This window comes from Myxine glutinosa, chromosome 8 (genome assembly GCF_964187855.1).
Source record: "Myxine glutinosa chromosome 8, kmMyxGlut1.1, whole genome shotgun sequence".
Classification (NCBI taxonomy): domain Eukaryota; kingdom Metazoa; phylum Chordata; class Myxini; order Myxiniformes; family Myxinidae; genus Myxine; species Myxine glutinosa.
This window is the reverse complement of record NC_136268.1, coordinates 89189351-89213089: the sequence shown is the minus strand read 5'-3', so window position 1 is coordinate 89213089 and position 23739 is coordinate 89189351. Positions and strand designations below refer to the sequence as shown.

Here is a 23739-nt window from a genome sequence, read left to right as displayed (position 1 = left end):
ATTTCATATCTGAAGCAATGATGGATTCCATGACTTTGCTGATAATTGGGAGAAGGCTGATTGGTCTGTAGTTGCTGGGATCTGTTTTTGCACCTTTTTTGTGCAAAGCGGTGATGTTGGCAGATTTCCAAGCAGATGGAAGATGACCTTGAGCAAAAGAGAGGGTGAAGAGAACAGAGAGAGGGAGTGAAAGAGCGGAAGAACAGGATTTTAGGACCCGTGGGCTGATGCCATCAGGTCCAGTTGCAGAATCCGAGTCGAGGGTTGACAGAAACTTTTCCACCTTGTCAGGAGGAAAGCACACAGAGTCCAGGAGCAGCTGGGTACGACTGGGTACGGTGGGTATAGAGAGGGATGGGTTTGGGACACAAGATTTAGAGGCAAACACAGAGTTGAGGCATTCAGCTTTTTCACGTGCGGAGTCAGCCATGTGGCCATTTGAGGTGAGGGAGGGGATGGAGGGGGAACAAACACCAGAAACAGATTTGACCAGACTCCACCAGGATTTGGAAGAGGGAGACAGATAAGAGAGTTCGGTCCTGAGAACGGAGAGATATTGTTTCCTGGCTCTCCTGAGGGTGGACACACACTTGTTTCGGGCTTTGTGAAAGGAAAAGAGATTTCCTTCCGTTGGATTTGCTTTCCAGGAGACGAAAGCAAGTTAAAAACGCTGGGTTTAATATCCGGTAAATCCCCATGGTCCACCTCGCTTTATTTGGCAGGAAGTTAGAATTTAGGGAAAGGCATGTGATGATTTGAAAAGGCCAAACAACACTTTGTTCTCACCGTTTAAAAAAAAAAAAACTCGTTAAAATCTGCACCGGAGTGAAGTGGGTTTCTGTTACAACATGCTGGTGTACGTTCGTTACATATGTAATCAAAGGTCTCCTTTGGTATTCTAAAGTTGTATACTTCTTTCATAACATCAGTGCACATATATAGTGAGTGGAGACACTTGTGTGAACAGCATATTGTGATTAAAAGCAACACTAGTCTCTCCCCCACCCCCAAACAAACCATTACCCTGCCCTTAATTTGGGACAGGTGTATTACCTGTCCTCGCTCTGAGTAAAAGATAAACCACAACCAAATAGTTATTGTATTTTGGCTGCTGGGAGATCGATGGTAGAGTGGGATTCAACAAGCAAGGAAATGAATAAATAGGAGAGGAGGAAACATAACCTGCAAGTAGGAGGACTGAATTATGTATGTTCAATGGGGGAAGAAAATTTTGGTAGCGATGGCATGAGATGGTGGCGCCCTGGGTGCTTGAAGCCCTGAAAGGGAGTGAACGGAACCGTCTCTGGAAGGCATCTCTACAAACAAGAGGAATAGAGTGGATGTGTGTGGAAAGCCTGGATTTTGGAGTTGAACCAGCAGCAGTTACTTGAAGAGTGTGTGTATCTTGGAAGAGCTGGGGCGGGTCTGACAGAGGGGAGCTGGACTGGAAGAGTGGTGCTAAAAATGACCACTGACCTGTCTATTTTATTTTCAAGAGAGGGAGGGGGAAATTGAGCAAGTTGAAACACAGTAAGAAGAGGGAGGGAAAAGTGGGTAAGAAACAGAAAAGGAACAAACCAACCAACAACTACCAAACGGAAGGAGGTGAGGGGGTGGGAGGGGGAGAGGATGGGGGAATCACAATAACCTGGAAAAAGGGATTGCTTGGGAAAGGAGTCATTTGTGGTAGAAGAGATTGGGTATGGATGGGGGTTGTGGTGAACAGCTGTCTTGAAGCATGGAGGGGAAAATGGGAATGAACAGATGGGAAGTTGGTTCCACAGGAAAGAGAAAAGAGGAACAAATGAGTGGAGGTGAGCGGTGCGCCTAGATTTTAGGAGTTTCATAGGAACTGTTACTGGCAAGACCATGTGTACCCTGCAGAAACCTGGGATGGACAGAGCTAAGAGAGGAAATGGGATGCAAGAACAAAAAGGAAGCGGTAGCATACAGAGGCCACCAACCTGTCTGCAATGTGAAAGCAACAGGCCTAGACGCTCAGCTTCATCGTGGGAGATCCCAATGATTTGGAGGGCCTTTTTCCATGGCATCAAGAAAGGCAAGGTGTGAGTCAAGGGTGCCACCCCAAATGGGAGAGCATTATCCCATCAATCTGTGAATGAAGGTCTTGTAGGTTGTCAAATCTTCAGATTGGCCAAGGAAAGACTTTACATGGCGATAGATGCCCAGTCAACAGCTGGCTTTGGAGGCCATTTTGGAAATATGATCTGCCCAAGAAAGATCATGGCTGATCGTGATATGCAAAGTTTGAGTGACTTCACCTCTTCAAGTGAGTTGCTTAGGAAGTATATTATGGGAGGATTCGCCAGACAGTCCTTTCAGAGAGACGGGGTGTGTGTATGCGATTTGTCAGGGTTGAAAGAGATATTCTAAGTGTTGGACCAACTTCTGATTCCACAAGGCCTGTAGCGTGGGAAGAGATGGCTGCCTGCTTGTCTGAAGGATGAGAAATGAGAGGGGAGAAGATGGAATCATCAGCAAAGACGTTGGCAGGATTTTACAGGGAATCAGAAAGACCGTAGATTAAGATGAGGAACAGGACTGGGCCCAAAACACTGCCTTGGGGAATTCTCGCCTCCAGGGAAGGAGATGAGAGGATCCTGTTAAGAGCTACAGGTAGTGGACAAAAAATGGAAACATTAATGTAAAGTCATTTAATAGGATGTTGGGCTACCATGTGCCCAACGTCAGTTGTTGTTGGGCTACCATGTTGGGCTACCTACACCACAGCCAGTATGTGCTGTGGCATAGTCCACTAGTGTCTGGAATCTGTGAACTTCAGTGAACAAGACCTCACCTTATACAGTACAGTATTCCTATACCCAAGTTTTGCAGTGCAGCGAGTTATAGTCAGGTTCACAATGTCAATAAATTATATTTCGTTAAAAATCATGGTAGATTAGCAAACCTATACATTTTTGGAAAGGTTATAGCATAAGGAAACTAAAAATCAATGTTTACATTTGGAGAGATACCTGTATGGCGGCCATTTTGGATTTTCAAAATGGCCACTGTAAAATACATATTTTGTTCTATTTCTGCCTCTAATTAACCTAAAAACTTTTTAAAATGTACTAAACCTATATTTTCAGGGACAAGGAATCCAATGAAAGTATCAAATTAGTGCTATGGGGAATGGTAAGACACGAATCAAAGGTTTTGAATTGCAAAATACTGTCTTTATATTCGCGATAAGTTGCATAATCAAATACATGTTATCATTTTGTACAGGCAGTTAATAACATCAAAATGTGTCTCAATAATTCATATCACCAAACATACACAGGCAGTCAGCAAAATCATATATACACATGCAGTCAGTGTAACTTCACATCTACACAGGCAGTCAATGACAAAATTTACACAGGCAGTCAATGGCATCAAACATACACGATTACAGAATATGCCATTTAGAGTTCGTCATCACTGTCCTGTGTGTCGTATCCGACAATATAGTCCGCATCGTTTTCACAGTCCGTTCCACACAAGCAAAGGTCGGTCAAATTGATTGGCAAATCGAATTGGTCGAATGGTCGATCGAATCGCATTCGATGAATCGAATCGAATCGAATCGATCGAATCGGTCGAATGGTCGAATGGTCGATCGAAGCGATTGGTCGAATGGTCGAATTGGTCGAATGGAATTGGTCGATTGGTCGAATTGGTCGAATCGAATTGGTCGGAATTGGCAAATGTAAACATTGATTTTCAGATTTTCCATGTAATAACGTTTCCAAAAATGTATAGGTTTGCTCATCTACCATGATTTTGAACGAAAAAACATAGTGAACCTGACTCTTATTTTGAGTTGCATGTTTTTTTGTTTTTTTGTTTGTTTGTTTTTGGGTTTGTTTTTTTTTGTGTACAAGATCGAGGCTCGTGCAAGAGCTAAGAGCGCGTAATAGCTCGTTCCACTCATCTATCCTTCCTTCCACTCATCCATCCCTCCTTCCCCTCATCCATCCTTCCTTCCAATCATCCATCCTTCCTTGCACTCATCCATCCCTCCTTCCACTCCTCCATCCCTCCTTCCACTCATCCACCCTTCTTTCCACTCATCCATCCTTCCTTCCACTCATCCATCCCTCCTTCCACTCCTCCATCCCTCCTTCCACTCATCCATCCTTCCTTCCACTCATCCATCCCTCCTTCCACTCCTGCATCCCTCCTTCCACTCATCCATCCTTCCTTCCACTCATCCATCCCCCCTTTCTCTCCTCCATCCCTCCTTCCACTCATCCATCCTTCCTTCCACTAATCCATCCCTCCTTCCACTCCTCCATCCCTTCTTCCACTCATCCATCCTTCCTTCCTTCCACTTATCCATCCCAACTTCCACTCATCCATCCTTCCTTCCACTCATCCATCCCTCCTTCCACTCATCCCTCCTTACTATTCCCTCCTTCCATCCCTCCTTCCATCCCTCCTTCCTATTATCCTTTGAATAAGGATAATAAATTAACCCCTGGTTTTGGCCACTCCTGTAGGGAGCGGGTGCTTCCAGTATCCCATAAATGCTCGATTAGGTTCAGATATGGTGATTGAGAAGGCCATGATATATGGATAACATCAGTGTCATGCTCATCAAACCATTGGGCGACCACAAGTGCTCTGTGGATGGGGGCATTGTCATCCTGGAAGACACCTATCTCAGCAGGAAATAAATGCTGCAACATGCGGTGAAGATGACAACAAAATACCATTAAGTAGTGATTGGCATTGACCTTGCCTGCTAAGGGAATGACTGCACCCAAACCATGCCAGGAGAATGTGCCCCACAACATTACAGATCCACCAGAACCCTTCACTGTTGGAACAAAACAAGAGGCGTCCCCAATAGTTGTCTCGAATGTAGTTGATAGAATTGCAGGTAAACCTTCCCACTTGATATGCCATCTCTCTGTGTTGCCAAGTTAACTTCCTTTTCCCCCCATACCTCTGTGCTGTACAGTGTACACCTTTTCCTTTGTGGACAATGTGAACTGCACAATCAATTTACTAATGCATTTGAAGACCAAGGTGTTTTCACCTCCACCCTTGCTCTAATCTTTTCTGCAGGTTGCTCTGAGGTTTTCCAGTCATTATAAATACTCCTACACCACAACTATCGGCGACGCCTCTGCTTTGGTTTACCCTCACGGTAGTTTACCCCTTCTCCCCCCCCCCCCCCCCTTCAACACAAGTCGGAGGCCAAAATATAACCCAATTTTACCCTCTTCTTTTTCTCTTACTCTGTCGTGGCCCTGGCTCCATGAAGACAGAGGTACACCAACCTGGATGTGGGGGATCTCTGGGTTGCCCCTGCAAGATCGATCGGCTGTCTCCATGCCACGGCCTTGTTCAAGAGAACTGCTCGGGGTTATGCAACAACAACAACAACCCCTACACCTGTAATCACTTAGCACATGGAAGGAAGGAAAGGTTGAGTAATACGAGGTGAGGGAAGGAAGCTTGGGAGGGGTTAGAAGTGAGTAAAGGTGGGGCAGCTTTATGTGTGGAGTGATGGTTAAACATGTTTGAGAGCACACACATTTCTCAGCTGTTTTGTGGACCTGTGTAAAATGAAAGGGAATCTAAAAATTGCATTACCAAAACACAAAACCAAGTTTTATTTGCAACAAGAGGAAAAAAAAAATATTAAAACTACTTTCTGACGTACTTTCTGCACAAAAGTACGTTTTTGGTTTTCCGTAACATGGCCTGGAAACACAGGTCGTCCTCCACATATTTTCCATTGATTATTCCCTCTATTCATAGAATGTGTCACAAAAAGTTGATCAACAACAATGACAACAGTCAGAGTCTGGCGTTGGCTTAACGGTTAAGGTGGCTGGCTTGAGATCTTAGGGTCTTGAGTTTGAACCTGTCATACCGCTGAAGTTAACACCAGGTGGGTTAACTCAGCTTTTCATCTTTCTGAGGTTGGCAAAATGTGTACCAGCTGACTGGTAATGGGGTGCATCGTGTCCCCAGAAAATGATGCAGCCTCCGTTTCCGTTTCCGTTTCCGTTTCCGGTCTTGCTGGCGAGGGTTCGTTTATTCTCAGCTCTCCATGCTATCCATCGAAATCGAAGTTAAGTAATTGTTCCCATTTGTATTTTCGTTATAACTATTTATTTTATGGTGTATATATTGTCTCCTGACGAAGATTTTCGGTGCAAATCTTTCATACCTGTATTGAAAATCGTGTTAATTCGGGTCGTGTTTTGAGGCCTTGTAGTTGTACAGTGAACACTGTACAACCTTGAGGCTTTGTTTTTCTCTCAGCGGTCCGTGTTTTTGTGATCCAATAACTTTCGTTCTCTGTTTTCCCAATCTTTTCACCCCATAGCCCTCTTCCTTGTGTAAATCACAACTCAAAAAAATCCAAAAAAAAAAAACATTTCCTTCTCTGTTCTCATTCGTTTATTCATTCTTATTCGTTCGTTCGTTCGTTCTTCGACCACGTGTTTCTCCCCCATTTCCCCAGATAGATTGTCAAATTTCAACTCGTTATTTTATCGTCCATGCGTTATTGTTTTGATTATAGTTACTTTTGGTTTGAATTTCCTGTAACTTGTAATTATTTAATCGTGTTCTGCTCCTCGTGTGCGGCCTTGTAGTTGTACCCCCGTCGGTGTTTGTTATCTTAATCGTGTTTTGCTTGGCTCTTAGTTTTTTTCCCTTCTACCCCGAACATAATACTCTGTCTAACGTTCTAAATCCCCACCCCCCCCCCCCCCACCCCCAAAAACCAAAAAAACAAACAAAAAAAAAAACATTTATTTTCCTTTCTCCTCGTGTACTGTTGACTCATCCTGTATTTTCTGTCCAGGTGTGCTGTTCGCCCCGCCCCCATTAACTCCTTGCCATCCACCGTTTGCCCTTCACGTGACTCGTGGTGGTCCCTCTCGGCTCTCCCCCCGTTGGTATTTTTGTGCACATAAGATTGTTCACGGTTCTGTTTAAATATTATTTAAATATGTATAACCTTTCCCCTTCAGTGTTTTACTCAGTGGTATTTTACAACACGCTGTTTTTCTTCCTATTTAAAAGGCTTTTCTCAATTTCCTCTCCAACTCATTCCACCTCAAAAAAAAGAAATTCAATATCTTATACGTCTCCCTCACTACATGGTCTAAATTCACATTCATTCCATCCCTCCTCCATCATTCTGAACCGGATTGCTAACTTGAAAATCACAACAAACCCAATTTGTTTTCAATGTTCGTCTTTCATTAATCATCCACTTTCTAAACTCCCCTTTTGCCCCTCCCATCCAAATCCCTCCCCTTGCACCTACACTCCTAAACTCCCCCCTTGCCCCGCCACTCTTAAACTCCCCCCCTACCCCTCCACTCCTGAACTCCCCCCTTGCCCTTCCACTCCTGAACTCCCCCCTTGCCCTTCCCCTCCTAAACTCCCCCCTCACTCCTCCCCTTCAAAACTCCCCCCCAACCCCTCCCATTCAAATCTCCCCCCATACCATTCCTCTCCAATTCTCCCTCCTCCCCCTCCTCCTCAAAGCTGCCTACTCCCCAACTCGTCTCCCTTCTATCTCATACCTCCACCCCCCCCCAACCTTCTTCTTTCCTCTGCCCCCCCTCAAACAACCCCCCTCTGTGCCTCATCCCTTCACCTTCAAACCTTTCATCCTCCTCATCCTTCCCTTTCTTGGAACTCTTCTGCAATCGCTGACACACTAACAACTGCTCTCCCTACCTCCCCCTCTCATCCTTCATCTTACCCTACTCCTCCCCTCCCCTGTCCTGTACCCGATGCTCCCCCTCTCTCTTCATTAACGGTATGGACCTCAAACATCCGGGGCCTTCGCTCAAACCTGACTGATCTCTCCATACAGGTTGCTTCTGACAATCCAGACTTGATCTGCTTAACAGAGACTTTCCTCCTTCAAGATGTCTCTGATTCCTTAATATCTCTTCCTGGTTACTCCCTCCTCCGGTATGATAGACCTGAGCCTCGGCCTGGTGGTGGGGTGGCTATCTTTATCAAAAACTCTCTTCCTCACTCTCCTTGCACTGCCCTCTCTCCTCCTCACCCCCAAGAGTACCTCTGGCTACGGCTTCCTCTACGCTCCCACCTTTTGTTCATATGTGTTCTGTACCGTCCCCCAAACAGCGATGACTCCATCTACATTTCACTGTCTGACAACATGGACTAACTTCTATCCACTCATCCCAACTCTCTCTTCCTCATATGTGGTGACTTCAATTGTCATCATGCTACCTGGTTGGGTGTGGGTTCCTCTCTCACCAGTCATGGCACCTCAGTAAAGGACTTCTGTGACTCACTGGGATTGACACAATCTGTCAATTTCCCGACCCGGATCTCAGCCAATGGAGTATCTTCTCTTCTAGACTTGGTTATGACTAACTTCCCTGCTAATGTCTGCTGCTCTTCTTCTGCTCCAATCGGTTCTTCTGATCATGTGCTTGTCAAAGTGGACATCTCTCTGGCCATTCTCAGAGAGCCTCCTCAGCGTCGACGAGTCTGGCATTTCACTCAGGCCGACTGGGACGGTCTTCAAGCAGCCATCAATCGTCTGGATTGGTCTCCCATCTCCACTGCCTCTGACATCAATTCTTCCTGGGAATTCTTCCAAAGCAAACTGATCTCTCTCATGCACAGATTTATCCCATCTCGCCTTCAGTTGTCTTACCCTTCCTCCCGTCCATGGTACACTGAATCTTGTGGTGAGGCAGTTGCCCTGAAACAACTTGCCTTTGCCTCTTGGAAGGCTAATCCAACTGAAGGAAATCTCAGTTCCTTCCACCAAGCTCGGAACAAGTGTGTGTCTACCCTCAGGAGTGCCAGGAAGCACTATCTCTCCTCACTCAAGAATGAACTCTCAAACCTGTCTCCTTCCTCCAAATCCTGGTGGCGTCTGGTCAAATCCGTTTCTGGTGTTTGTTCCCCCTCCATCCCCTCCCTTACCTCAAATGGCCACACAGTTGACATCGCACGTGACAAAGCCGAATGCCTCAACTCTGTGTTTGCCTCAAAATCCTTAGTCCCAAACCCATCTCTCTCTGTTCCCACCTTTCCCAGTCGAACCAAACTGCTCCTGGACTCTGTGACCTTCTCTCCTGACAAGGTGGAGGAGTTTTTGTCAAACCTCGACTCTGATTCTGCAACTGGACCAGATGGCATCAGCCCACGGGTCCTAAAATCCTGCTCTGCCGCTCTATCTCACCCTCTCTCTGTTCTTTTCACCCTATCCTTTGCTCAAGGTCATCTGCCAGCATCCTGGAAATCAGCAAACATTACCGCTTTACACAAAAAAGGTGCAAAAACAGATCCTTGCAACTACAGACCAATCAGCCTGCTCCCAATTATCAGCAAAGTCATGGAATCCATCATTGCTTCGGATATGAAATCTTTCCTCTTCTCCAATGGCTTGATCTCTGATCATCAATTTGGTTTCAGACCAGGTCACTCTACTCTGGACATGCTGCTTCTGCTGTCTCAACAATGGATGGAGGTCCTCAATGCCAAACAGGAAATCAGAGCTGTCTCCCTTGACATATCACGTGCCTTCGATACGGTCTGGCACCCAGCTCTGCTCACCAAACTCTCCTCCTATGGTATCCATGGAAATCTCCATGCATGGCTTGCGGACTTCCTCTCTGGTCGTAGTCAACGTGTGGCCCTGAATGGATTTCTCTCATCTCCCCTTCCCGTTCAGGCTGGAGTTCCCCAAGGCAGTGTGCTGGGCCCTGTGCTTTTTCTGGTCTTTATCAATGATCTCTCCGACTCTCTGGAAAATCCTCTGTATCTCTTTGCTGATGACTCCACTCTCTGCCGCTCCATTTCTCTTCCCTCAGATCGGCTGTCTGCAGCCTCCTCACTCTCTGAAGACCTGGACAAAATCACAGACTGGTCAAACATGTCTTTCAATCCTGACAAATCTCACACTCTTACTATGTCTCTCCGAAAAGATCGACTGGACAACCCTCCCATCTACTTTCTCAACAATCCTCTCCAAGAAGTTCTGTCGCTCAAGCTTTTGGGTCTCACCATCTGCCATGATCTTTCTTGGGAAAACCACATTTCCAAGCTGGCCTCCAAAGCCAGTCGCCGACTGGGCATCCTCCGTCGTGCGAAGTCCTTCCTAGGCACACCTGAGCTCCTCACCACATACAAGGCTTTCATCCGCAGCTCAATGGAATACTGTTTTCCCCTATGGGCTGGTGCTCCTGCCTCACACCTGGCTCGGCTTCACGCTGTTGAATCCAAAGCTTTCAGAATCATTGGAATCTCCCGCGATGAAGCTATCTCTGAGGGCCTTTCACTCACTCACCGCAGGCAGGTAGGTGGTCTTTCTGTCTTCTACCGACTCCTCTCCGGCCTTGCTCCCCCAGCTCTCTCTGTGCTCTGTCCCTCAAATATTCCTACAGGTCGCACAAGATCTGCCAGCCACCCTCTGATGGTTAAACTGCCGAAATCTCGGCTCGCTGCTCACCTTCACTCTTTCATTCCTCTTTTCTCCCGCCTCTGGAACAAACTCCCACACTCACTTCAATCACACTCCTCCCTCCAGGTCTTCAAAACAGCTGTTCACCACCATCTCTTATCTTCCCCCATCCAAAACCTTGATCTTTTCTACCCCCACTAATTCACCCCAGATCCACCTTGTTTGAAATTCCAACTTCTTTCCTGGAAGTCTTGGCAGTGTCCATATGTTTTATACCTCTCCCACCCCCCCCCCCTTCCCATGCCTCCCCCCCAAAGCCCTCTCCCTCCCACAGTTCTCTCGATGTCTCCATGTCTCTCGGTCCCTGCTCTCAAATGTTGTGTTTGTGTCCTTCCCCCTCTCTCCCCATCTTGTCTACCGCTCCCGATGTTATTTGTTTTGTGTGACTGTTTGTCTTTCTGTGTGATTAATGTTCGCTCTTTCACGAGCCTCGATCTTGTATACAAAAAAAAAGAAGAAAAAAAAAGCCAAGCAGTCACAAGCTGCATACGAATCACCACAAGTCAGACATCCATGGTGTCCACCATTACAGCACCACCAATTGGAAGTGTTACGGTCTGACTTTTCTTTTCTCTCTGATGCTTTAGTCTTTATTCTGATGGTTGATATTTTGATTTCCCCCCACCTCCCACCTGAGTTAGACCAAGTGGTTCAGCCAACAGGTACAAAGCCTATGATTGGCTATAGGGCCTGGGAGAGGAGAATGAGGAGGAGGGGCGAGAGGAGGAGGTGGGGGGGGGGGGGGAGGAGGAGGAGGAGGAGGAGGTGGAGGAGGAGAAGAAGAAGAAGAGGGAAGAAGAAGAAAGAGGAAGAAGAGGAAAGAGAGAGAGTGAGAGAGTGGCCATTTTGAGGAGGGCTCAATGATGAGTGCCTTTTGCTTGTTGTAGAGTTTCAAGCTGCAGTACTTCTCCCTGAAGGTGGTGCTGGATCAAGCTCTTGCTGCGGTATCTCTATCTGAAAGTGGTGTTTGATCGAACTTGCTGCCATATCTCTACCTTGTGGACTATATTAGTGCCTGCATTGGGGCCTACAGTTGGGCCTACATTTGCGCCTATGGTTGGGCCTGAATTAGGGCCTATGGTGAGGTCTGGATTGTGGCCTACTGGGGGGAGGGGGCTGCATCAATGCATATATTTGCTCGAACTCTTACTGCGGCTCCTCCAGTTGGGATCCCCCATCTGACCTTGAGCTTGATACTGGAGGATTCGGTGCCACCCACCTACTCATCGTCTGGGTCTCTTCTCGGCTGACATCTTCCGGACCATCGGACCGCAGGTTCTCCACTGGAACTGGCCGTAACAGAAGGCTGAACAATGTGTCAGAGGCCTGTGGTAACCCCACTCATGGGAAGAGCATGATCATATTGCCCTGGCTCATGAAGACCGAAACGCACTTCTACAAATAAATGTTTGCATCCAGTTGGTACATGCCAATAGCAACTGTTTTTTAAATACTTATTTTGTACATAGCAACTGTGCATCGCCTCATATGGTGAAGGAAAATGGTGTAAATTTCTGCCCAGTGAAGGTTTAAAAGAGGATCTCATGTGAAATTGAGGGAGATTTTAATGCAAGCCAGATGTTTGCTCGCTTGTCTGCCAAATTATTTGGAAATATGCATCATAAACTATATCTGTTTTCATGTTTGAGCTCAACGTATCTCCATAAAGCATTAAAACTCGTTCTGATAGCATTTTGGAAAGCTCCAAGGTTTTAGGTTGCCTGACCTTGCATGCTTTGTTTGGAGGCTGTGATAATGTTGACACAAATCATTCTATAGAGAGGAAATTCGTTACAGACAGCCTGGGAATAACACCAAGTTCTTTGTGAATGTTGCCTGCTTCATAGGTCGCTCCGAGGGTATGGATTGGGTGATTGTTTACATGTCTAGTGACTGTGATGTCTCTGAGATGGTCTCAATAAATAAAAAATGCACTGTTGGTGTTTATTTATTCCTTAACCTACAACCACCGGAGGTCAGTGATGCTTGCCTATAATCATAGAGCTTCTATTTATCATGCACCTATAATAATAATAAGAATAATGCATTTATTTTATATAGCGCTTTTCAGGGAACCCAAAGACGCTTTGACAGAGTGCAAAACATAATGCATAGCAAAACATAAAAACAATTGCAAAAAACAAGAATCAATAGGGAAATATTCAAAGCAAAAAGGAGGGAGAGGGAGAAGTGATAGTCAGGGGTTAAATGCTGTGGGTTAAATGTTAAATGCAGTGTTGAACAGGTGGGTCTTGAGTGATGTTTTGAATGTGGTGAGTGAGGAGGAGTCTCTGATGGTGTGAGGTAGCGAGTTCCAGAGGGTGGGAGCAGCGATGGAGAAGGCCCTGTCCCCCCAGGATCTGAATTTGGTCTGGATGGGGGGGGGGGGGGGGGGGAGTCAGGAGGTTGGTGCCAGCAGAGCGGAGGTTGCGGTTGGGAGTGTGTCTGGAGAGGAGGTAACTTATGGTAACCACCATACCATAGGAGGTAACCACCTATGTATGAAGCATGGTTCGTTAGCATACCCCACTATGGTCTCCTGGTCCCTCCTGCTTTCCCCCATCTCCATCCTCTCCTCTCCTGCTCTTCCCACTACTCTCTTTCCCCTGCTCTGTCTCTCCCCTCCTCTCAATATTCCCGTCAGCAAAGCGACCCTGCGTACCTTTGCTACGCCGGGTACCTTTGCTAGTTCTACATAATATCAGATTTAAAATCTAACGTCTGATATTATTGTAGATATTTTTCACAATTTTATTTGAAATTGGAGGTATGCTTTGGACGTTGATCATTTGTGAAAGTTTGATTTGTCATGTGACTTTCTCTCCGGGACAGTTTATGTACCATCAGGTGCATTATCTGAACATGCCATCCATGTGTGAGGTCTCTCTTGGTAGAGAAACGAGAATGAAGATTTGCTCATTCAAAACAATGCTGCCTTTCAAATTCCTTTTGGAGAACCTTTACAAAGAGTATGAAATGTAACGAAAACTTTCAATAAAGCTTTTTCTGCAGAAAAGAAAACCGAATGTATTCGCTGTCACAAATGCAGACTCATATCTACATTTTTCTCAAGTTGCTTTTACCTGCTTGTTCGGTTCCTCAGGCTTTATCTACAACAGCCACTCAACGATACGGTTGGCCGAAACATTGTGCTGGATTACCTCAAATTCAACTGGACCTGGGCAAACCAGCAGCAGAGGAGATGTTGCTGGGATCCACTTACATCCAACCTCCTGCTGATTGGAATGGAAGGTTGACTTTTCCTTTTCTTGCTTTTTATGCTGCTGAATTTGGAGCAATTGTCAACACTTGTACCCTGTACCACTTGTTTCAAATTGGTCCCGAGCCAAGCGGTTCCTCTACCAGACGTGACACCGTTCCTGGAAGGTTCGCATCAAATGAGTCTGTATGGTTGAGTGCAGGGGTAGACCAACTCAGACCAATGTAATTACACCTTCAATCACATATGTAGTTACTAGTTACACAGTCAGGTAGAAGGCCCCCACTGTAGCTGATCATTTTTCGAAGCCCAAACTGTCAAGATATTTAGTCATTTTGGCAGCTGCTCCATTGTTTTCCTTCACATGGAAATAAATCTTTCAACTTTTTATCCTACGACTGCCGATATGTTTGCTTTAACTCTTCTCCGATTGCAATTTTACCATAAATTTTCTGGTAAGTAACCCCTGCTCGGCCTGCATATTTGTTTTCGGCCGCGATGAGAGCAATTCATTGACCTCCTCACCCTATCGTACTGCTGCCTGACTCCATCCGTCATTACATACCATTAGCAAAAAAGCAGGAAGCAAGAACCATATGATGACATTGAGGGAATACCATATGCTAGCACCAACATACCAGGAGGCCCAACATTCCTTCAGTCCTGGCCCTATCATCATGTAGTTTGGAGTTGCCGAGGGTGGGAGAAACGCTCTCGGATCAGTGTGTGCTTCCTATACGTATGTATGAGCGTGGTATTAAGGGTTCTAACAAATTAAATAAGCTGAAGTTATGGATGCGTGATGAAGATGCATGGTTGTTGTTGTTGACAAATCTATGAAATGGAAGAGTTGTATCGAGGAAAACCTTTCTACCCTCTTCTCCCCCTTCTTTCTTTCCAATATTACATTCGTCCTTTTCTTACCTTTCCTACCTATTTCCTCTACTTTTCTAAAACTCATACTAGTTACCTCTCCACCATCTTCAAATGTAAACGGTTGTAAGCTGAAAAATTAAATAGTGATCAGTTCTGGTAAAAACAAAAAACACGATTAAAATGTGACGTTCCTTGTGAGGCTGAGGACATGTTACTTTTGAGATTTCACTTTTTAGGTTATTTGGGAATGTCTCTGAAATAATATCATACAGTGGGTACCGATGTGTCCAGACGTTCAGTACGTACGTCCGTTAACATTTGACTAAAACATCTCATAAACTACCTGACTGATATGGACCAAATTTAGTATGATGCATCAGGACAGCAAGGTCTCATGGGTTTGTGCCCCCCATCTAAAGGTATCCCCAATAAAGAGGAGTTTTTTTGCCACAAATATTGGTATTTCATTCAAAATCTTCTTCTCAGAAAGCGACAACTGGATCCATACCAAACTGACCATGAGGCATCGGAACCATGCCCTAACCTTAAGTCGTGCGCCCCACTGCCATAACTCTCCTGGAAAGGGGGCCATGGGCCCCCTCTTTGAATCCCTCATTTCACTGAAACATCTCATTCTCCACAACTACCCTGCTGGTATGGACCAAATTTGGTATAATGCATCAGGACAGTAAAGCCTCGAGAGGTTGTGCTCCCCCGTCCAAATCCACCCTCAATAAGAGGCTGAAAAGGGGGGTTTCGCCTCAAATTCAGGTAATTTATTTTTAAATCTTCACAGAAACCATGGAGGAATAACCGTCAGTCCTCCGCGAGGCTATTTTTTTTTAATGTTTGTGTAAATGTCCAATTTTGTGATTAGTGTTCTGGAGTATTTGGTGGCCACCACCTAACGCATGATGCAGCGACCTCAGCTTCAAATATACATCTCTTGTTAATTAGTCTTTGCCATAATGTCTTTGTTACCTCCACCACCAAAGGTGGATGGAGGTTATGTTTTCACCACTGTCTGTCTGTTTGTTTGTGAACAAGATATCTCAAAAAGTTGTGGACGGATTCGGACAAAATTAGGCAGTGATGTAGCGCATGTGACAAGGACGAAATGATTGGATTTTGGTGCAGATCCGGATTCGGATCCGGCTACTAGAATTTTTAAAGTGGTTCTCACCATTGAGTGATCGGGCTAAAACCGATACATAGCAGGATATCTCAAGTTATGGACGGATTTGGACGAAACTTGGTGGAGTGGTTGGGTGTTTGACAAGACCGACTCGATTCGATTTTGGTGAAGATCTGAATATGGATTCGGATACGAGAATTATTTAGTGTTTAAGTGATTCTTCACCATTAAGAGATCGGGCGAAAAGCGATAAACAACTTGATATTTAAAAAAGTTATGGACGAGTTACGACTAAACTTGGTGGACGAGTTGGTTTGGTGACAAGAACAAGCCGATTAGATTTTGGTTCAGGTTCGAATCGAGATCCGGTCTATCAGTGGGTCAGTGGGATACAAAACATAAACTGTTCAGCCTGGTGGAGGTATGCGCTCCACCGAGTGCCGTTCTAGTTACTCCCGCCAGGGAGTAATGCATTCGATCGTGTGTGTGTGTGTGTGTTTGTGTGTGTGTGTGTGTGTGTGTGTGTGTGTGTGTGTGTGTGTGTGTGTGTGTGTGTGTGTGTGTGTGTGTGTGTGTGTGTGTGTGTGTGTGTGTGTGTGTGTGTGTGTGTGTGTGTGTGTGTGTTCGTATGTTCGTGTTCACCGTTCGTGAACAAGATATGTGGAAAAGTTCTGAACGGATTTGGATGAAAGTTGGTGGGATGATTGCGCTTGGCATAAGGAAGAATTGATTATGTTTTGGTGAAGCTCAGGATATTATTCCGGATCCAGGAATTTTTTAAAGATTTTTTACCATTGGAAGATAGGGCTCAGCAGCGGCCACCCACGGCGGAAGTATGCGCTCTACTGAGTGGCGTTCTAGTTCTTCATGTAACACACAATATGCACCTGCTATTTGTGAGCTTCAGACACCATGGGAGGGGATGTAATTTGAAAGTATTTTTGTTTCCTCGTTGTCAGAGTTTCATGTCATCATGCTGATTGATGGCCTTTACACAATTTGTGAAACCCTCTTTGCAGTACAACAACAACAACAACAGGCATTTCAAGGCCATTTTCCCTGCTAGAGCGGGGGTTAGCCTTGCGGTCCCCATGACAATCTTCTCCATTTTCCCCTATTTTCTGCATCTTCCCATGTTAACCCCCTTCCCCACATTTCCTCTTCGACCATCTTTAGCCAAGTCTTTCTCGGTCTTCCCCGTCCTCTACTTCCTTCTACATTCATTTCCATCACTCTTCTCAACCAGTCACTTTCATCCTTCCTCAACACATGACCAAACCATCTCAAACTGTTTCTCTTCACAGCATCTATCACAGGCTCTATTCCCATCATCTTTTGCAAGTCATCATTTGTCTTCCTCTCTCTCAACGATACTCCACATCCACCGAACCATTTGCATTTCCACCCTTTCCAGCCTTCGTTGCTGCTCTACGTTCATTACCCATGTCTCGCTCCCATAAATCATAACACTTCTCACACATGCAGCATACACCTTTCCCTTCAGCTTCAACGACACTCCCCTCCTCATCAGCACACCACTCAGTTCCCAAAAATTCTTCCATGCACATCTCACTCGAGCAACCGTTGCCGAGTCTCATCCACCTTCTCCATTCAGCATGTCTCCTAGGTAACAAAATGTTTTCACACCTTCCAGCTTTACGCCGTCTCCAAGATCCAACTCAACATTTCCTCCATCTGCAGCTCCCTCTGTGCCCACCTTACACTTGAATGTAGCTGCCACACTGGTTAATGACCCTCTCAGACCACTACATTTTTGATGAACCCACTCAGCGCACATTGTACATTGAATGGAGTTCACTCCGACACCCTTCCTGCACACAGCACATGGCCACTTCCCAGTTCTTTCCACCTCCCATACATAGAACAAATAAACAATTGGAGATAAAAAAGAAATCATGGAATCATTTTGTTTAACAAAATTTAATTTAAATTTTTGAATCAGCAAAGTAGCCACCTTTTGCAGATATAACCGCCGAACACACTCGTGGCATTCTTTCTACAATAGAAATCAAATATTGTTTGGGAAGTTCTTCCCAACACTGTTGCAGAAGTTCCCACAAATGTGTTGCACTTGTAGATTGCTTTGCTTTCACCCTTCTGTCCAGTTCATCCCAAACCAGCTCGATGGGGCTTAAGTCTGGAGACTGTGGTGGCCATGCCATGATTTGAAGTCTACCGTCTTGTTCTTTTCCTCGAAGGTAGTTTTGACATAGCCTGGAGGTGTGTTTAGGGTAATTATCTTGCTGTAGGATGAACCCCTGACCAACTAGGCGTATACCAGAGGGTATTGCATGGCACTGCAAAATGCTGTGGGATCCCTTTTGGTTCAGGGTGCCAGTCACTTTGTGCAAGTCGCCGACTCTGGATCCAGCAAAAGAGCCCCAGACCATCACGCTTCCTCCTCCATGTTTGACAGTTGGTGTCACACACTGAGGAACCATCCTTTCGCCTACTAGACGGCGTACAAAAACCCTGCGTGATGAACCAAAGATTTCAAATTTTGATTCATCGGTCCATAAGACCTTCTTCTAGTCTTCAGTAGTCCACTGGCGGTGCTGCTTGGCCCAGGCAAACCTCTTTTTCTTATTTTGCCGTCTTAGCAAGAGCTCTCTTACTGCCACTCGACCTGTCAAACCTGCAGCTCGATGTCTTCTCTTCACAGTTGAAACTGAGACTTGCTTACTTCGACCAGTGTTAAGCTGTGCTTGAAGCTGTTATCGTGTGAGCCGCCTATCACGCAAGCTGTTGACTCTCAGAAACTTGTCTTCTGACTCTGTTGTGGCTTTGGGTCTGCCAAACCTCCTCCTGTCAGAGTTTCCTCCAGTTTCCAATATACTACTTCCTGCAGTGCAATATTGTCCAAATAATGCTTCAGAGGGTGTAATAACTATGTTCAAATACTGCTTTTATACAGACAGGGGGTTTGTAATCAAGTAATCAGCGGAGGTTGGGACACCTGTAGGAATTGTTTGCATCAACTTTCAAGGCTTAATTTACTTACATTGGTGCAGAACAGCTGTAAGTTGTTGACCCATTACTTGTTCCCTGAAGAAGGTCTTTTTTTTACAATATAACTGTGCAATTTACATTATTTTCCCCTTTTTTGTAAACGTAAACTTTTTTTTTAACCTCGAGCAGTTTACTGCTCACCATTGTACCATTTCAGGTTATTTACTGGACTTGAATTGCTTAAATTTCAATAAAAACTGGAAAAATTGAGGTGTTCTAAAACTTTTGACCGCTAGTGTATGATTAAGGGGATGATCTTCCTGACCCATTAGCACCAAAAAAAATTGGGAGAATAATAAGCCGGATAATCGTTGTTTTTTTATCGGACTATTTCACTTCCATTGTGCAAATGCTATACTTCCGTCTATTCGTGGGACGTCACAAGTGCACAACTCAAAAGTGTGCGCCTAGTGTCAATTTAGTAGCCAAAACAGCACATACACGTTTCTTGTAAATTTCACATTTCAAAATATTTTGTTTCTGATGATAATTGTTGGAATTGTTTATAAAATATGCAAAATGACAAAACCTCAAATGCAGAATCTGCAAATGTCACGGTTGGAAATCCTCACGTCATTTCTTCACTCTTCCTTAAATTAAATCTCTCTATTTTTCATTCCAAACAGCATCATTCCAATCACAAATTAATACTATAGCATCGATATAACAAAATACAATGTTAAAAACACTCTTGATATAAAGTACTATAGACTCCAATCTGACGTGATAACTAATACAGACAAATCTGCCGGCATGCAAGGATGGATACGTAATACTCTGTACAGGTGGAAACTCAAAATAATAAGTGTATTGAGAGATTTATGAAACTTCCCCCCCACCTTAGGATGGATAAAAGCGGCGTCGTTCGGGTGAAAACTCAAAATCACTATTGCATCGAGATATTAAACCAGCGAATGTTCGTGATTGTGTTTACGTGATCGTGTGGGACAGAGATACCTACTTGAGGACTAGCCCTGAGCTTGGCTCACATGGGCCTGGCTTCAAATCAACACATGTGTTTCGCATGTGTCTAGCTCGGTACACTCTGCCAGCAGAACTTCTTTAAATAGGAAACCTTCTTTAAATATACACAGCAGAACTTATTTGGACAGTACTAGCTAATAGGCCAGGCAGACAGCTCCGGAAGCTGAATACCGACTAGCCGAAAGCAATAATATCCCAATCGATTGATTAATATCCCAATCCCAATCGAATGACTACTTTTATTTTTATTTACTGGTACAGTAAAGGGGAAGAACCTTTAGCTTGGTGGAGCAGCAAGGCACAGCTCACATCTCATATCAGCTGAAACTGCATGAACTGTGGGCAACAATTACCACTTGCCACACGAGTGCTAACATTCATTGGTGGACTTTAAAGATCTCACGGTGTCCTTCACGATGAATAGGTGAGTTATCGTTGGCACTCTGGCTTTCTTACAATATCCTGCCACCAGGCCTGGCCAGCTAGTTCGTGAAACACCTGGGCGAAAGACTTTACCCGGCTGATCCCGCAGGAAGGTAGATTCATTGGTGCTGTTCGAGATGTAGTTGTAGTAGTCGTAAACAATATCACAAGGCTACCTAGGTTTGTGGGGTTCATATATTAATTTTATTGGTAACAAACAATGACAAGTACATGAAACAATTCATCTTCCTCAATGTTGACTTTTTCCACAGGAAATGTGACTCCTTGCCACTATGATGAACAGCAGAACTTCTTTGCACAGGTTAAAGGCCGCAAGCGCTGCATCCTCTTCCCACCAGAACAGTTTGACTGCCTCTACCCATACCCCATCCATCACCCCTGTGACCGGCAAAGCCAGGTGGGGATTTATTTTTTAATTTCCAACATTTTTCAAATACATATAAATAATCCAGATTATTTTAAAATATGGTTTAAAAAAAAAATCTGGCTCATTTATCCTTGTTTTTTCTTCACCAAATTGGGTTTATGATATAATATGTGATGTTGTGAAAACATTTTGTCCCTTTCTTTGATGTGAAACTGATGTAAGACATTGAAATAGTTGGCTTACTTCAACAAAGTTGGCTTACTGTTGTGATGAAAGATTAGCTGAGCTCTTGGAGTGCAAAGGAATTCCATAAGAATCTTATGAACTGTAGCCTTGGAATCAGAAAGTAACCCAACCTCTGAAACGTGGCCTCCTTCCAAACTCAGCCGTGAGACTGGCACAGCTTCCTTCTAAGGACAGGCTAAAGGAGATTTAAGTAATCCAAGGAATCTATGGGGATTATTACAAAAGATGGATAACATTCCAAGGAGCATTTGCCAGATAAGCAAACGTTACAGCAACTCGTATACAAACCTCGGTGATGAATGCGCGAAGACTGCGTGAAGACTGTTGGCCACTGAAGGAATTCCTACTTTATGAGATCTGACGGAATCCTAAAGTGGGGTTCATTGACCTTTATGTACAGGCTTTCTGTGTCCTTCAGTCTGCTTTTGTCATGGTGGGAGTGTTATTCATTGGATTATCTAACTGCATACTTTGTTCCATTGCATTAGTTTCCGCAGCTTATTGCTGAACTGTTAGCACAAATTCCTAGAGATTTTAGTTTTTGTCAAATTTCCAGATTTTAGTTCAAAAGCGATGCAAATATTTGGTCAACTTTGCTGTCTTCGCAAAATGTTATTGCTTATATAAAGCTTGATGATATTGATGTAACATAAAAGATAATTGGCCTTACATGTTTTAATTCAATTCACTTCATAGTTTTATTATCAAATCATCACTGTCAGAAGCTGAATTGTGAAGGATTTACAATATATAATTAAAATAAACCATGAAAAAAATAAATTGCAATGACTGTTACAACATTTACAAATAAATAAAATGAATTTTAAAATATTACATTTTTTAGCCGCGTCGCAGACGCTGCTCATAGAGTGCCCTCTGCTGTTGTTGTTGTTCTTCTTCTTGTTCTTCTTCTTGTTGTTGTTCTTGCAGAGAAGACAAAACCTCAAAGCTCCACCCATTCTGGGAACCATAGCTCCACCCATTTTGGGAGAGGCTTCATATAAACAAATATCCACCATTTTATTAACTCGCATAGCTTTGAGGCCTGTTTTGTAGGCCCGTGGTGTCTTCCTCTCTCACACAGTTTTATTTGAAATCAAATTCGATATATCATTTCATTTTTCACAGTCGCTAACATAGTTTTAGACTCGGTTGAAAAAAAACGGGAAGAAAATCCGATGAAAGTTGCCCTTTATAGAACGAAATTAATTCTCAAAGGCCTGTAACTTCAAGTCCATTGAGATTTTTTTTTTTTAAATCGCGGCATGGTCAGTCATACACCGCCCGAAATAACAGACGGGAAAATGCCGAGATATATTAAAAATTCGTCCATTTGATGACAATCGTCACGATGAAATATTTAATTTATACGTCGTCACAATAATGTGGAGAGAGGAGCATAGCTTCGTTCACGTGTCGCCACATACGGGAAATTGCCGAGATATATTTTTTTTAAATCGCGGCATGGTCAGTCATACACCGCCTGAAATAACAGACGGGAAAATGCCGAGATATATTAAAAATTCGTCGCCACACACGGGAAATTGCCGAGATATATTTTCACTTTGCACAAAAATAACATCAAGTAATCGAATCAATAGGAATGTCCTGTGCCTATAACATCGACGTTATAGGCACAGCTGCATCTCGGCATTGTGTAACATCGACGCGGCTTTTGTTTTAATTAAAACTTTTTGTACTTGTTTTTATTACAAGTACATATGCAGGCATGTACAACATATGAAAAATCCAGGTGGAGCGCATACCTCCGCCAGGCTGAACAGTTTGTTTTGTATCCCAATGATAGGCTAGATCTGGATTCGGACCTGAACCAAAATCTAATCAGCTTGTTCTTGTCACCGAACCAACTCATCCACCTAGTTTCGTCATAACTCGTCCATCACTTTTTGAGATATCGTGCTATGTATCAGTTTTAGCCCCATCACTCAATGGTGAAGAATAGCCTGGTGTTGGCTTAGCGGTTAGGGTGCCGGCTTGGGATCCTAGGATACTGGGTCCGAATCCCGGTCGATCGCTGAATTAACGCCAGGGGGGTTGACTCAGCCTGTCATCCTTCCGAGGTCGGCAAATTGAGTACCAGCTTGCTGGGATGAATGATCCCGGTGTGTACCCCAGTTTAGAATAGGTGCACCGTATCCCTGCGCATCGTAAGAGGCGACCAAGGGTTGGCGTCAGGAAGGGCATCCGGCCATAAAAACATTGCCTCAAACAGGGAACCATGATTGTCATGGGGCCCGCAAGGCTAACCCCCGCTCTAGCGGGGAAAATGGCCTTAAAACGATCATTCATTCATTCATTCACTCAATGGTGAAGAATCACTGAAAAGTTAAATAAATCCCGTATCCCAATCCATATTCAGATCTTCACCGAAATCGAATCGATTAGTCCTTGTCACACACACACAACCTGTCCACAAAGTTCGTCCAAATCCGTTCACAACTTTTTGAGATATCCTGCTATACATCGTTTTTGGCCCTATCTCCCAATGGTGAAGAATCACTTAAAAAATTCTACTAGCCGGATCCGAATCCGGATCTTCACCAAAATCTAATCATTTCGTCCGTGTCACATAAAATACCTCTCTGCCAAATTTCGTCCGAAACCGTCCACAACTTTTTGAGATATCTTGTTCACAGACAGACAGACAGGGGTGAAAACATAACCTTCATCCACCTTCGGTGGCAGAAATAATAATGATCGAAACAATAATGAGGTTACAATAATTACAATAAAAGGTTACAATAATAATAATTATAAATGAAAATATAATAAGATACAAGTTATGAACTACGTAGCCATAGACCAATATGAAGTTAGGTCAACACAAAAAAGCTTAAAGTAAAATATGAAAGGCAATATATAATATTGCAGTTAAAAATATCAAAGTAATAAAGTAGTTCATAGAAATTATAACAAAACAA

General features: G+C 44.1%; 1 protein-coding gene across 1 annotated transcript in view; it reads left to right on the top strand.

Annotated features, from left to right (window-relative positions):
- HIF1AN (hypoxia inducible factor 1 subunit alpha inhibitor) overlaps nucleotides 1-23739 on the top strand; it is a 102124-nt gene that overhangs the window by 45408 nt on the left and 32977 nt on the right. The window contains 2 exon segments of the mRNA XM_068124809.2: nucleotides 13599-13747; nucleotides 20436-20581. Of these exon segments, the coding sequence (XP_067980910.2) occupies nucleotides 13599-13747; nucleotides 20436-20581 (295 nt within the window).